Genomic DNA, 15,322 nt, shown 5'->3' with positions numbered 1-15,322 from the left:
TTCAGGCAATTGTCATTTTGTCCTTGGAAATAACATTTTCTCCTCTCTCCCTCTTTAAAAAAAAAGTATCTATTAACACATTTTGCAAAAGGCAGGAGACAGATTTGCACAAATTTTGGAGAATTTGTTCAAGACGGGATAGCTTGAAGTCCAGGCTGACCGGCAGGGATCAGCAAACCTCAGCCCCTGGGCTCCCTCTGGGAAAGCCCACGATCTAAGAATGGCTATTACATTTTTAAGTGATTAGAAGGAAATCGAACAGGATGACAATGCTTCAGTGACACGGGGAAACCATACGAAATTCAAATTTCAGCGCCGCTAAAGGAAGTGTTATTGGCACACGGCCACGCCTGTTCGTTTTCATGTTCTCTACGGCTGCTTTCTTGCTACCACAGCAAAGCTGAGTAGTTGCAACAGACACTGTATGATCCACAAATGCCTAAAATATTGACTCTCTGGACCTTTAAAGAAAAGGTTTGTCAACCCCTGCAATAGGACATAAATAAATCCACGGATGGGGGAGGGAGGGCATCCTCAGAAAGAGGGTGGTCCCCCTCTAGAGAGGCTGAAGGTCAAGTTCAGGGAGAAATCCATAGGCCTCCCGCGTGGAAGACATCTTCTGTATTAAGAGGCCAAGATAAAGAATACAAAAGGTAGTTTTAAAGCTGAGTCCTAAATCGGGACCGCAGGAAGGACCTGCTGCTTTGCAGGCATGGATTTGAAACTGAGCTGCTTCTCTCACAAGCAACTCTGCGTCGAGTGCGAACGGGCAGAGGTGGCTCCTCCACAGCCACGTACTTCTCCTCCTCGGTCGCTGTCCAGTATCTCCTCCACCTCCTGGAACCTGAGGATGGTGTGTTTAACCCGGAAGAACAGAGACCGCTCCCAGCAGACGGACCCCGCCACCGGAGGGTGGTTCTTATGCAGCGGCGGGCTGTCAAGGTTCTGAACGAAGATTTTATTAACTATGTCGATCTGAAAGGCAACCAAACGGATTCTGTAAGCGACATACGTCACCGTCTTAGCCAAGAAAGATTAAACGCGAGATTTATACCTTTAAAGAAAAGAACATTGGAATGACAAGAAACAATCTAAGATATAGAATAATTTTTTTTTTACTACTTACGTATTTACTACTTTTTCTTATGCTCTCTAGTAATTTTTTCTTTGGTTTAACATATGCAATGCTCCAAATCGCCTTATGATTTCAGACTGTGTACAATCATTTGACTGACTCATTAGAAATTCTGAAATCTCTTCTAGGCATGACCAGTGGCCAGACCTGCATTGTGTGTGTGTGTCTGTGTGTGTGTGTCTCTGTGTGTGTGTGTCCGTGAATGTGCCATGGAGATTTTATAATTATTTACTATATAATCTTCTTAAAATTGTGGTAAAATACACAATATAAAATTTACCATCTTAACCATTTTTTTTTTGAGGAAGATCAGCCCTGAGCTAACATCTGCTGCCAATCTTCCTCTTTTTGCTGAGGAAAACTGGCCCTGAGCTAACATCCGTGCCCATCTTCCTCTACTTTATACGTGGGACGCCTACCACAGCATGGCTTGCCAAGCTGTGCCATGTCTGCACCCAGGATCCAAACTGGTGAACCCCGGGCCACCGAAGCGGAACGTGGGAACTTAACCACTGTGCCACCAGGCTGGCCCCTCATCTAAGCCATTTTTAAGTGTACATCTCAATGGTATTAAGTACATTCACATTGTTGTGCAACCATCGCCACCATCCATTTCCAGGACTCTTTTTATCTTCTGAAGCTGAAACTCTGGCCCCATTAAACGCTAACCCCCATTTCCCCCTCCCCCCAGCCCTTAGCAACTACCATTCTACTTTCTGTCTCACGACTTTGACTACTCGAAGCAACTCATACAAGTGGAATCAGAGCATATTTGTCTTTTTGTGACTGGCTTATTTCACTTAACATTATGCCCTCAGGGTTCATCCATGTTGTAGCACATATCAGAATTTCCTTCCTTCTCAAAGCTGAATAATATTCCGTTGAATGGATAGACCACATTTTGTTTATCCCTCCATCTATGAATAGACACTTGGGCTGTTTCCACCGTGTGGCTACTGTGAATAGTGCTGCTGGGAACACGGGTGTACAAGTGTCTGTTGGAGACTCTGCTTTCAATTCTTTTGGGTATAAACCCAGAAGTGGAATTGCTGGATCTTATGGTCTGGACCTGCATTTTAAAAGAATTTGGGGCCAGCCCAGTGGCACAGTGGTTAAGTTGGCACGGTCCACTTCGGTTGCCCAGGGTTTGCCGGTTCAGATCCCGGGTGCCGACATGGCACTGCTTGGCGAGCCATGCTGCGGTAGGTGTCCCACATATAAAGTAGAGGAAGAGGGGCATGGATGTTAGCTCAGGGCCAGTCTTCCTCAGCAAAAAAGAGGAGGATTGGCAGCAGTTAGCTCAGGGCTAATCTTCCTCAAAAAATAAAAAAATAAAAGAAGCATTTCCACACTCTCATCTGGGTAATTAGGTGTGGGAAGCAGAATAGGAGCCCTCCAATAATGGTCCTGATCCCCAGAACCTGTGGATATGCCACATTACACGACAAAGAGGAATTAGGGCTGCAGGTAGAATTAGGCTGCCAATGAGCTGACCATGAAACAGGGAGAGTCCCCTGATCATTCAGGCGAGTCCAATGGAATCACGAGGGTCCTTAAAACTGGAAGGGGGGGCAGCACAGAGGGTCAGAGGGACCAGTGTGGGTCTGGCCATTGCTGGCTTTGCAGAGGGAAGGGGGCCAGGGATCTCTAGAAGCTGGAAAGAACAAGGAACTGGATTCTCCCTGGAGACTCCAGCAAGGATCACAGCCCTGCCGGCACCTCGACCCCAACTCAGCGAGACGGGCAGACTCCGACCTGCAGAACCGCAGGGAAGGCAACAAATGCGCATGGTTTCAAGTCACTAAGTTTGTGGTCATTTGTTACAGCAGCAAGAGAAAACTGACCCATTAGGAGACCGCCTTACCCTTTTATTTAATACTACCTTACGTTGACCTAATCCCTTCAAATATTCTTGTTTTATCTTCTGAATCAGATGAGAAGCATTTTTTGGTCTCTTTCTCCCATTAGATACTGACTTCTTTGAAGGCAGAACCTGTGTTTTGTTCACCTGTCCATCTCTGTGCCTAACGCCATACTTGGAATAGGCAGGCACTGGATAAATTTTTCTGAGTTAATATATAAATACATACGTGATCTTTGCACATGGTTGGCTGGGACTACCACCATCATGACTGCGGTTATTGGCACGACTGGCTCACACAGGGCCCGTCACAAGGTGAGGTGTAAAAGACTGCACCTGGTAAGTCCCAGGTGAACAAGCCAACCCACCGTGTTCTGGTTCCCCCCATGATGAGACGTGCTTATTTGAAAAAATCCCGGTTTCTCTGAGTTTGGATGGGAAACCGACAACAGTGTTCACATTTTTCCAAGCGTGCTTCTACTGCCACAGAAGCTACAGATCTTCCACTCACCTCTTTACAATACTGTGCGAGAATGTCATTGAATTTCATCATCATTTGTCGATTAATCGCCTCCCGTGAACGAATGTGCTTAAATTTCAAAAGCATGTCAAATGCGGCTTCAGCCGATCGAAGTGTCTTAAAAGATTCATCAATAAAATTTTTTGCTTCTTTCTCAATAACCTGCCAAAAACAAAAAAAGAGTCAAGCAAACAGCCCGCATGCCCTTGTAATTATCCTGCAAAAACAAAATGGCAAGAAATGAGCAAAAAACAAATCGGTGCCTTGAGAAGGATTTCCATGGTGATTTAGAGGACGCAGGTGGCCAGCTAAAAAGAGCAGACTGGCTGCCTTGCTGTCTGCTCTCCCCTCAACCTGCTCAAAATGATGGAAAAGGAACTTTTTAAAGCCCAGTTGTGCATCACTTAACAGCGGGGACATGTTCTGAGAAATGCGCCATTGGGCGACATCGTCGTGCGAACATCACGGCGTGTGCTTACACACACCTAGGTGGCACAGCCTACTGCACAGCTGGGCTCTATGGTACTAACCTCATGGGTCCACAGGTGTACATGCGGTCCATCGTTGACCAAAATGTCATCATGCGGCGCATGACCGTATTAACTGACATAAACAAAGAGAATGAAGAGGACACGACAGCAGAGAAGACAGCTCAGGAGATTTTGGAAGGAGTTTTTTACAGAAGGAAGAGAATTACAACCTAACGCTGGCAATAGGGGAGCAGGCGGGGACGTGTGGCTCCCACAGAAACCTCTGGAGGCTGAGCACAGGAAGGGGAGAGCCAAACCGAGGCCCCTTCTCTACCGGGCACGGCCGGGCCACTATGCAGCCTCTGTACGCCCACCGCACTCCGTTGTTTACAAAAAGCAGGTATTACCTTTTGTGATTTAAAAAAAAAACACCTCTAAGCATAATCAAATAACCCAACAAATTTAACAAGGGGAAAACATGGCATCCACTTGCAAGATCAAATCGAAGGATGTGGTACTTGCCAGAACTTCAATCTTGAAGTCATCCATCACATATTTCCAGTACTGGGAGGACTTGATGTTGAAGGGGTCAAAGGTCAGGTTCTCCATGGGGGTGACCAGGCTGTCCACCCTGCACAGGACATCGTCGATGCGCTTGGGGTCCCCGGTCACTGCTTTTAGTTCTGGACCAAATATGTTGTGAAACTCCTCCATGACCTGTCCAACAGAACAAACCTAAGGAGGTTACCACTCGTTTTTTCACGAATGTTCTAATGACAAATGGATTGCCTCTCTGGATTTGCCTGAGGGCAAAAATTATGTCACGCAGGCAACCTCCTCCTGGTCTAAGCCTTTTGGTACTATGCCCACAGCACATAGGACAAGATCCAGACACCCTGACACAGCTTACAAGGAAGGTACATTCGGGCCCCTCCACACTCCTCCCACCTCTTCCCATACTGCTCTGTAGCTACCCCGGCCCTTTTTCAGTTCCACATTCCTTTCTGTCTCAGGGCCTTTGCACTTGCTGTTCAAAGTGCCTAGCTAGCTACTACAGATCACTAAATATCACATTGTCATGTCCGACCCTTTAGAACAGATCAGGCCTGAGACACACTTCCAGAGCTCCCTCAACTGTTCTTCTCGTGCACTTGCCTCAGCTGGAGCTATGCATTTCTGTGATGGCTGTGTCACTGTCTCTCTCTTCTACTAGACCGTAAGCTCCATAAAGATGTAGATTATGTGTGTGTTTGCCAGCTTCACAGACGTGCCCCCCAGGCAGGCGCAGAGGGCCCCAGGCTCAGAAGGGCCCCTGCTGGGTGTAAGGCGCTGCTATTACCATCTTGAAATTCTTCGTAATTTTATCTTTGAACTTGGCTTTTGTAAGTGAGGCCCGATGGGACGCTCGTGCACGCGTACGAGCAGAGGAGACGAGCGGAACCTGCGTGTCTGCTGTGCCACGCCACCCCACCCTCATAGAGCATGTGATGGCCCATGAGCAGAGAACTCTGGAGGAGCCATGAGGCACGGGAGTCCAGGAGACTCGACGCCGGTCCAGGTAAGCGTGTGGCACCCACGATGAGTCCACGAGGACACGAGGGGCTCAGAGCGGCCATGTTTTCCCTTCAAAACACAGCTGGCTTCGAATGCAGAAGGAAGGCTAAGAAATGGTCTAAGAAACACGCCTGACCAAGGAACCCTGCGTCATACTGTTTCTTACTCCTGTCACTTCCCTGCGTTAGCCAGCCACCCACGCTGACAATGACGACAGGGAAGGAACGGCAGAGACGGGACAGCACATGACTCCTGCCCCTCTCAGGCCTGCCTCGCCGTCCCTGAGCCGCAGGCGGACAAGGCCCAGGGCACGTGCACGTCGGGAAGTGGGAACCAGCCGAGTGCCACGTGTGCAGCTGCCACTGTTCTGGTGACAGTGAAATACGCCCGCACACGCCAGCCATGAAACACAAACGGTGTCGTTTCAGTGATTCCACACACGAGTTAAATGCCCTAATATTTGCACTTTAAGGAGAAACTGTGCAGTATAAAGATGAACGGTAAAATTCAGGCTAATAATTTAAACATTTGATCTTTCTTTACATTGCTATAGGCGTGGCAAACAGGAATAAAGCCGTGCCAAGGCAAGACACGTGGGAGAAAGGAAAGAGCTTTATACTTTAATACTTGATTTTTAGAGCCCGTGTTTCTCTTTTGTTCATGACCCCCTCCCCCAGCCCCCAGCGTCCTCAGACTGACAGCCGTCTGCTCAGGTCGCCATCGCAGTGTGACTCCTCACACTCTGCTCCCCGGGGTCCCCAGACGCTCCCAGCTCAGGGGCACCTCCAAGGCTTTGCATGTGCTGCTCCCATGGCCTTTCACACTAGTCCAGACGTCTTCACACTGTCTTTCACAATGGGAACCCCACCCACGGACCCCCACTGTGCTGGAGACGGGTCTGGACCCCAGGGACCTGAGCGGGAGTCTCACCGGCAACTTTAGGCTTTGGGTCAGCATCTGGGGAACGCACTGGTCCCCTGGGCAGGTCCTCGAGCATGATCATCACCAGAGGACCCTCTGGGCACAAGGCTGCCGGGAGACACGTGTGATGATGGTGGAGACCCGGGCCGGAGGTCCCAGAAGGAGGTCACCCGGCCACGCTCACACCAAGCCTCAGACCCACGCCTGTGCGGTGGGGACGCCGCCACCTCTAGCCCTTTCCAACTCCAGTTACCTCGGGCCAACCCAGTGATCTGGAGCCTGGGATCCAACGGACAGCATCGACAACCCCAAACGACCACCACAAGGAAGTGCTTTCATACTTCTCACGGCATTATTTTCCAGCCTTTTTTTTTTTCTTTTTTTGAGGAAGACTGGCCCTGAGCTAACATCCGTGTCCATCTTTCTCTACTTTATATGTGGGACACCTGCCACAGCATGGCCTGACAAGCGTTGCTAGGTCTGCACCCGGGATCTGAACCACCGAACCCCGGGCCGCCGAAGCAGAACCTGTGCACCTAACTGCTGCACCACCGGGCCAGTCCTTTTTTCCTGCTTATTGAACAAGGGGTCCCAAATTTTTGTTCGCTCTGCAGTGAGGGCACTGGCCCTGGTTTTTGCTCACCATGGTTTCTCAAGCAACAAACAGTGCCTGGCACACAGTGAGTTCCCAATAAAGATCTAGAATGGATGGATGGATGGACCTTCACGAGGCAAGGACTGGCTAATTCATCCATTCAGCCACAAGCCCTTTGTACATTCACTCAAAAGGGAGTGGGGTCAGATAAAGAGGGGAGGTGCCCGCAAAAGGGGAGTCATCAAAGCCATGAGGAAGGATGACACAGCTTAAGAAGAGAGTCAAGAGAAAAGACGGTCGCAGGCGGCTTTGAGGAGCTCCGACATTTCATGGAAAGATAGAGGAGGAGGATTTTGCAAAAAGACACCAAGAAGGAGTGGCCAGAGGTCAAAGGGAAGCTAAAGCGGGGGAAGGAAGGGATGTTACAAAAGACAAGGAAAAGTTGTGAAGGGTCTGGTGTGCTCTGGAATATTCTGGTATATTCTGTATACTCTTTCCAGGGTTTCTCCCTGCCAGACCCTCTCTGTCTCCCGGCTTCTAGCTGACAGGAGAGGCCCACTGTCAAACAGCCAAACTTCTTCCCTTTGGGCAAATTCCTACTCCGAGTTCCAGTTGCACCCTCGCGCATGAAAGAGAAGGCGCTTAGCCTGCCTACCTGCAAAACGTCGTAGAGGTCCTGGCAGATGGTGGCCATGTAGTCGGTCCTCTCAAACAGCCGTTTGCGATCAAACTCCCAGCGCGCTTCTCTCCCCGAAGCCTCGATCTTGGCCCTGATGTCGAAATAGGCCTTTTTCCACATCTTGAGGGTGTTCTTGGCCTCCAAGGTTTTATGCTGGGCACTCGCTCGATTTTCTCTGTGAGGCAGAGAGAACGTGATGGGAGGGAAGGCAGAGCTCGGTGGGTCTGAGCCGAGGTCCCCAGGGAGCAGGTCTCTAAGGGGAGCATCCTAACCAAGGAGCAGGGTCCTCTTGTTTCACGGCCTCACTGCGGGAAGCCTACGGGGGAGCCGCGGCCCTGGCGCTGCTTGCAGGGCTGCGGGCAAGGACTCCAAGCTGCGGCCCAGGCTGCCCTCCGCTGCAGCTGGCCGGCCAGGGTGCCAAGCTGCGGTTCCCCGGGAAGCTTTCTGTTAGAGCTGGAAGGGGGCAGGTGGCCTTGGGTCCGAGGCCAGAAGTCCACAGTGGGGGCTGCAACCCCGGAGCCGAATGACAACGCCAAGATTTTGTATCTATTTCATCTATATGGCTTTTTTTTTTTTTTTTTTAAGAAAGTGAAAAAGGATCTGCGTCTCTTTCAACATTTGATCCTCAGAGGCTGTTCCGCCTGAGAGGGTCTGGGGTCCAGGACTGAGGATCCTCTGACTCTCTGCCTGTCTCTCCAAGGATAACTAAGGAAAAAGATCCCGACCAAAGTAAAATAACCTGTATATCCATACAGTGGAGTACTATTTGGCCCAAAAAGGGATGAAGCACTGACACCTGCTACAACATGGGTGAACCTTGAAAACATCATGCTCGGGGCCAGCCCGGTGGCACAGCGGTTAAGTGGGCATGTTCCACTTCTTGGCAGCCGGGGGTTCACAGTTCGGATCCCAGGTGTGGACATGGCACTGCTTGGCAAGCCATGCTGTGGTAGGCATCCCACATATAAAGTAGAGGAAGATGGGCATGGATGTTAGCTCAGGGCCAGTCTTCCTCAGCCAAAAGAAGAGGATTGGCAGCAGTTAGCTCAGGGCTAATCTTCCTCAAAAAAAAAAAAAAAAGAAAGAAGGAAAACATCACGCTCAGTGAAAGAAACCGGTAATAAAAGACGACATCTCGCAGGATTGTTCAGAATAGGCAAATCCATAGAGACAGAAAGTAGGTTAGTGGTTGCCCGGGACAGGACCTTTGGGAGGGTGGGGATGATAGCTAAAGGGCATGAGGTTTCTTTTTGGGGATGAAGAAAATACTCTAAAATTGATTGTGGTGATGGTTGCACAACTCTGTAAACACACTAAGAGCCACTGAACTGCATACTTTAAATGGGTGGGTTGTGTGGTGTGTGAATCACATTTCAATAAAGCTGGCTAAGATTTTAAGGACAAAGCAGTGTTGTTACTTCTTACTTGAACAAAGTGCGCAGATTCACCACCTTGCAGACCCGCTCGGCGATTTCCCAGGCGATGCGCTCCATGAGTGGAATCATCCTCTCGTCCTTGTTGTAGTGTCGGGAGATGATCCACACCATCCTCAGGGCGCTCATCATGGAGGGGATCGTTTCCAAGACAACGTGAAAGCTGGATCCGTGCGTGATGTTCTAACCGCGGAGCAGCGTGCAAGAGAGAGAGCAACGCGAGCAACCTTAGCCTCGGGCTCAAACAGTTTAACGGAGCAATAAGTGTGCAGGGGACTCCTCTTAATTCAAAAAATAAACATGCTTAGTACAGGAGACAGGGTCTAACAAACAGAAGAAGTTTGAGATAGGTCTGTATGCGTTGACATGGAAAGATGGATAAGACAATTGAAGTAAACAGAGCAATTTGCAGAAGGGGATACGGAGTACGAGAGTGTGTGTATAAACACATCATATACATGTATAAATATACTATATCGAGCAGCAACAGCGCCACTAAATGAATCAAAACCGCCACTCCTGAGGTGACCTTAGCCTGTGTTTTCCAGGGTCTGTGTCCTCCTGGCAGGAAGTGAGATGATTTTGACAGCACACAGGGCATCTTAAAAACATATTTATTTTAATGTGTATTAAAAAAACATATATAACTGGCATATCAAACCCATGGTTGCACAGGCCTTACTGTTTAAGATGAAGCTAAAGTACACACACACACACACACACACACACACACACGTATACATGTAAAGTCAACTTAAAGGAAATGAAGATTCAAGTCGCAAAGGGATGCAAAAGTCAGGGAAGCGGCACATGAGCGACCGGAGCTTGGCCCTCACTGATTGTTACAAAGCACGCACCTTGCAGAGAAGATAAACGACTCCCAGAGACGGAAATGCTGCTGTCACTAACTCAGCCCAGGGGCAGCTGCCACCTCAAGCCCTCGGACTTGATGAGTTGTTGTAGCACTTACACAGCCGGCACGGCTCGTGTGTGTGTGTGTGTGTGTGTGTGTGTACACTGTATATACACTACATACACACTATATATACACCACATATATACGTGCAACATATACACTCTATATACACTATGTAGATATACTACACATACACCACATATATACATGCGACATATATACTATTTATGTTATAGATACACTATATATATACACGATATATATACACAATATGTACACCATATACACACTATGTATACTATACATGCTATGTATACTATTTATATACACTATATATATTATACGTATAGTACATATATACACTATATATACACACTATATACACTACATATACAGGTGACATAGATACTATATATACACTATATATACATTATAGATACGCTATATAGATACAGTATATATACTATATATATACACTATATACATACTATATGCAACTATATATACTATACATACACTATAAATATACACTATATGTACACTATATATACCATATATGTACTATATATATACTATATACTATATATACATTATACATATACACTATATATATACACACACACACTATATATATACTATTCTAGTACCACTTGTCTAGTTGATGTACCAGTTGCTTCCCCAATGCTGCTCTTGACCTGCTGAGTGCTTTGCAGGTATAAGCTTGTTCAAACCTTCCAGCAACCACATGAGGCAGGTTCTCTCCTTGTCCCCATTTTCCAGAGAAGGAAACAGGCTCAGAGAGGTCACACACCCAGATCTGGGTACTCCAGCTTCCCCACACACATATCATCCCTTCAGCCACACAATAGGACTTTTACTGGCCTCATTGCTTGGACAAGAATAACAATTCCTGGGGCCAGCCCAGGGGTATAGCGGTTAAGTTCGCATGCTTCAGTGGCCCAGGGTTTGCAGGTTCAGATCCCAGGCACAGACCTATACACTACTCTTCAAGCCACGCTGTGGCAACGTCCCACATACAAACTAGAGGAAGATTGGCACAGATGTTAGCTCAGGGACACTCTTCCTCAAGCAAAAAGAGGCAGATTGCCAACAGGTGTTAGCTCAGGGCCAATCTCCTTCACCAAAAAAAAAAAAAAAAGAATAACGACCTAGCCTAGGAATATTTTACCTGCGCAAGATAAATTCAGGGGAAAGAGGAATCCCCAAAATGGAAATTACACTCAGGCGCTGCTGGTAGGAATGTAGAATGGTGCAGTCACTGTGGAAAACAGTTTGGTGGTACCCCCGACAGTTAAACATAGAATCCCCACGTGACACGGAGCTTCTCCTCATAGGACTATATCCAAAAGAACTGACGGCAGTGATTCGAACAGCTGTCTGTACATCAATGTTCACGCAGCATTATTCACAAGAGCCAAAAGGTGGAAACAACCCGCGTCTATCGACAGATGAAGGGATAAACAAAATGTGATGGATCCAGACAAAGGAATATCACTGAGTCTGAAAAAGGAAGGAAATTCTGACATATGCTGCAACATGGATGAACCTTGAACACATTATGCTAAGTGAAAGAAGCCAGGCACAGAAGGACAAATAATGTATGATTCCACTTATAAGAAATACCTAGAGTGGGCAAGTGCATAGAGACAGGAAGTAGAAGAGAGGTTCCCAGGGGCGGGGGGAGGGGACAGTTATTGGCTAAGGGGGACAGGATTTCTGTCGGGGAGGATGAAAGATTCTGCAGACAGATAGTGAGGAGGGGTACACAGCACTGTGTATGTATTTAATGCCCCTAACTTTACACTTACAAGTGGCTAAAATAAATGTTATACATATCTTACCACAATTTTTTAAATGCTGAATAAAAGAAAGGAAATTAAGTCCACGTGAGACCTAATTTCCAGGGCTGACTTTCACAGCGCAGTGCACCCAGCCCACCTTGAAATGCCGCTCCACGGTGGACAGAAAGCGCACGTTGTCCGAGGCCTCCATGTGCAGCTTGAATAATTCAGTTTGTACCGGCTGCAGGTTAGCCACCAGCATAGAATCCGCTTCCTTGATCACATCCAAGACCTTTCTGACTACCGGGAGCTTGGTTTGCTCGTGGAGTGCGCTGAGAGTTGCATTTCTCTCCCGCCAGAATTCAATTTCAGCCAGAGGACCATTTCCCTGAGAGGTGACATGAATATACAAACTGGCATCATCACTGTGGCATGGACACTTGTGGCTGTTTCTCCAGCACCCATTCCTCTCTTCCCAACTGCTTCATACAGGGACCAATCCGGACAAGGACTCAGGCATGGACAATTGACCTGGGCTGGTCCAGTCAGAGGACACCAGCTGGGACTATTAGACAAAGACACTCTGTCTTCCACTGAAAAATGCTGTGTGGGGATGTGGGGCCAGATTTCTACAAGTTGTTCCCATGAAGGAAACCAGCCTGAGCAGGAAGCCCCCACAGAGAGGAGGATGGAACCAAGGGAAACACAGCCAGACTCCTGATCAAACCACACCTGAAACCAGCCCTGCCTCTGGACTTTTCAGTTGTGTGAGCCAACAAATTCTCTTTCTTGTTTAAGCCAGCTGGGTTGGGTTTCCTGTTCCTGGCAGCCCAAGCAACCTGACCGATACACAGTATTATCTTTATCAATCCGAGGAGCTGTCTGGTAGCACACTAACATCAGAATGATATCTTGGGTATGTTTACTTTGATCTTTTAAGGAGGTCACAAAACAGTAAGAAGAGAGGCTGGGTCACACAGATCCCCAGACTCTTGGCTCTTTCTCGGGGTGGCAGTCATGAGCTGTAACAGGGATCTTGGAAGGCAGTGCACAAGTTACCTGAGGTGTCTTTTTCAGCTGGCCCTCGACAGCTGCAGATATCTGATTCAACCAGTTTATCACACATTGTTCCAAGATCTCAACGGTTTCCGGGTCAGCAGCCAGCTCAGACACCTCGCCCTCGACATTGATGCTTGGCATTTCTAACTTGATCTCACCTGGTGGAATCAAAACAGTGAGTCAGCCACTCGTTCAGAAAAATGATTACAGATAACGACGTTCAAGTTAATCAGTGGCTCTCGTCTCCATACATTAATATAATAAGATCTGATATATTTTCTGTTCTAATCTGTGCAGCTCTCACTCTCTTCCATTAGAATGTAACTAAAACATTTTAGATCATTGTTCCAGTGTTAAGCTTGATCAAAATGATTTAGTTATTTAAGATGTTCCTGAATTTACAACCTAGTGATCTCCATTTAAAAACTGAACAACTAATCATAGCTCAACAGATACTTGAGAAAACCTCCAGCGTGAAACAGATAGCCCAAGATAAACCAGAAACCATGAGCTCAGAGGAAATTGGGATAACGTAAAGAAAAGAAGAAAAAATTTTAAATCCCAACTATTAGTCTCAGAGATTTGAGACAATATGGCATCCATCAAACAAGAACAGAATGCTGTGGGAAAGGTGCAATCCCAGAATAAGGGGTCTTAAAAATTAAAAATATGATGGCTAATATGAAAAATTTGACCAAATGTTGGGGAGATAAAAGTGGGGAAAAAGCACAGGAAAGTAGATAACAAAAACAGACACGGAAAATACAAGAGGAAAGATGAGAAACAGAGTCAACAGCCTCCACCCGACAGGCATGTGGGCAAGAGAGAACAGGGACCAACAGCGGGGTAAATCATCCAGAGACTTGTCCAGACTGACAGCGGGGTCCTCAGACTGAAAACAGAGAGCGCTGAGCAAGCGAGTGGAAAGCGCCACACAAAGGCCCGTCCCCACGACAGCAGGAGGAAGAGCCGGCCCTGAACGTTCACACAAAAGGGAGGAGAAAATGACAGGCCGCCTAAAAAAAGAAAAACTGGAAGAGTGTCCAGTTTCTCATCAAGAACGCTGGACGCTAGAAAATGATGAAGAAAACTGTATTTAAAGTTCTGTGCTAAAATTATTTTCAACTTAGACGTCTATACCCAGACGAATTACAGCTGTCCCCCTTTATCTGAGGGGCTATGTTCCAAGACCGCCAGGGCACGCCTGACACCACGGACAGCATGGAGCCCGACACAGACTGTGCTTTTTCCCGTCCATACACACCTATGATAGAGTTTCATTTACAAATCAGGCACAGTAAGAGATTAACAACAATAACTAATAACAAATTGGAACAAGTATAACAATATACTGTAATAAAAGTTACCGTAGATCTTAGCAACCTCAGCATTTGATTTTTTTCTTTCCTCCTTAAGTCGAGAACTTTCACCTTTTCCCTTAAAGGAAGCACTTTTTGGCTTCTCTTTGGCGCATCTGAATTGCCAGCATCACTCCTCCTGCGCTCTGGGGCCATTATGAAGTAAAATAAGGGTGACTTGAACACAAGCACTGCGATATCGTGACAGTCGATCTGATAACTGAGGCGGCTGCTAAGTGACTGACAGGCAGGTAGCGTATACAGCACGGATGTGCTGAACAAAGGGAAGATTCAGGTCCCGGGTGGGACAGAGTGGGACAGCATGAGACTTTATCACCTACTCAGAATGGTGCACAATTTAAAACTTACAAATTGTTCATTTCTGGAATTTTCCATGTAATATTTTCAGACATTGGTTGACCACGGGTAACTGGAACCATGGATAAGGGGAGACTACTGTATTAACTAACTGTGAAGATAGAATAAAGTCATTTTCAGACGTGCAAGTTCTCATACAAGTATTTCCCACACACCTTTTCTCAGGAAGTTACTTAAGGATGTATTCCTGCACAATGAGGGAGTAAAACCCAACTAGAGAAAAAGACCTGGGATCCAGGAAACACTGCATCTGGGATGACAGTCGCAGAACATGCTGAGAGAGCAATTAGCCCACATTGCATCAGGGGAGCTAGGACACTGAGAAGGATACCTAATAACACTAGGGGCCTTTGCAAAAACAAAAACAAAGAGGACTGTACAAGATATTATTTATAGGATACTTTAAGAAAAGAATGGCAACCAAGAATGCTGGAGGAGGAAGGGAAAGACTGGACAAGAAAGGAAAGACTATCAAGATGTACTGCCCTGCTCTGCCGGAAATGATACTCCCATAGCCGTAACAATGTAGAAACAGGGTTTACTGTCTAATGCACGGAAGGAATGTAACTTTAATGGATGCCGGCAGCAGCGGAGGGAAGGAGGGAGGAAATCCTCATCATCGTGCCAGGAAATAACACCGA

At 47.1% G+C, this 15,322-nt stretch overlaps 1 protein-coding gene across 1 annotated transcript in view; it reads right to left on the bottom strand.

Moving 5' to 3' along the window:
• The window catches only part of DNAH10 (dynein axonemal heavy chain 10), a 137,770-nt gene that overhangs the window by 107,052 nt on the left and 15,396 nt on the right, over positions 1-15,322 (bottom strand). Inside the window, exons 7-13 of the mRNA XM_023647299.2 lie at positions 12,946-13,103; positions 12,044-12,274; positions 9,161-9,351; positions 7,712-7,910; positions 4,509-4,703; positions 3,508-3,678; positions 799-975 (exon numbers count right to left, since the gene is read on the bottom strand). Of these exons, the coding sequence (XP_023503067.2) occupies positions 799-975; positions 3,508-3,678; positions 4,509-4,703; positions 7,712-7,910; positions 9,161-9,351; positions 12,044-12,274; positions 12,946-13,103 (1,322 nt within the window). The remainder of the gene's footprint in view (positions 1-798; positions 976-3,507; positions 3,679-4,508; positions 4,704-7,711; positions 7,911-9,160; positions 9,352-12,043; positions 12,275-12,945; positions 13,104-15,322) is intronic.

This window comes from Equus caballus, chromosome 8 (assembly GCF_041296265.1).
Source record: "Equus caballus isolate H_3958 breed thoroughbred chromosome 8, TB-T2T, whole genome shotgun sequence".
Lineage (NCBI taxonomy): Eukaryota > Metazoa > Chordata > Mammalia > Perissodactyla > Equidae > Equus > Equus caballus.
This window is presented reverse-complemented; position numbering and strand designations above follow the sequence as displayed.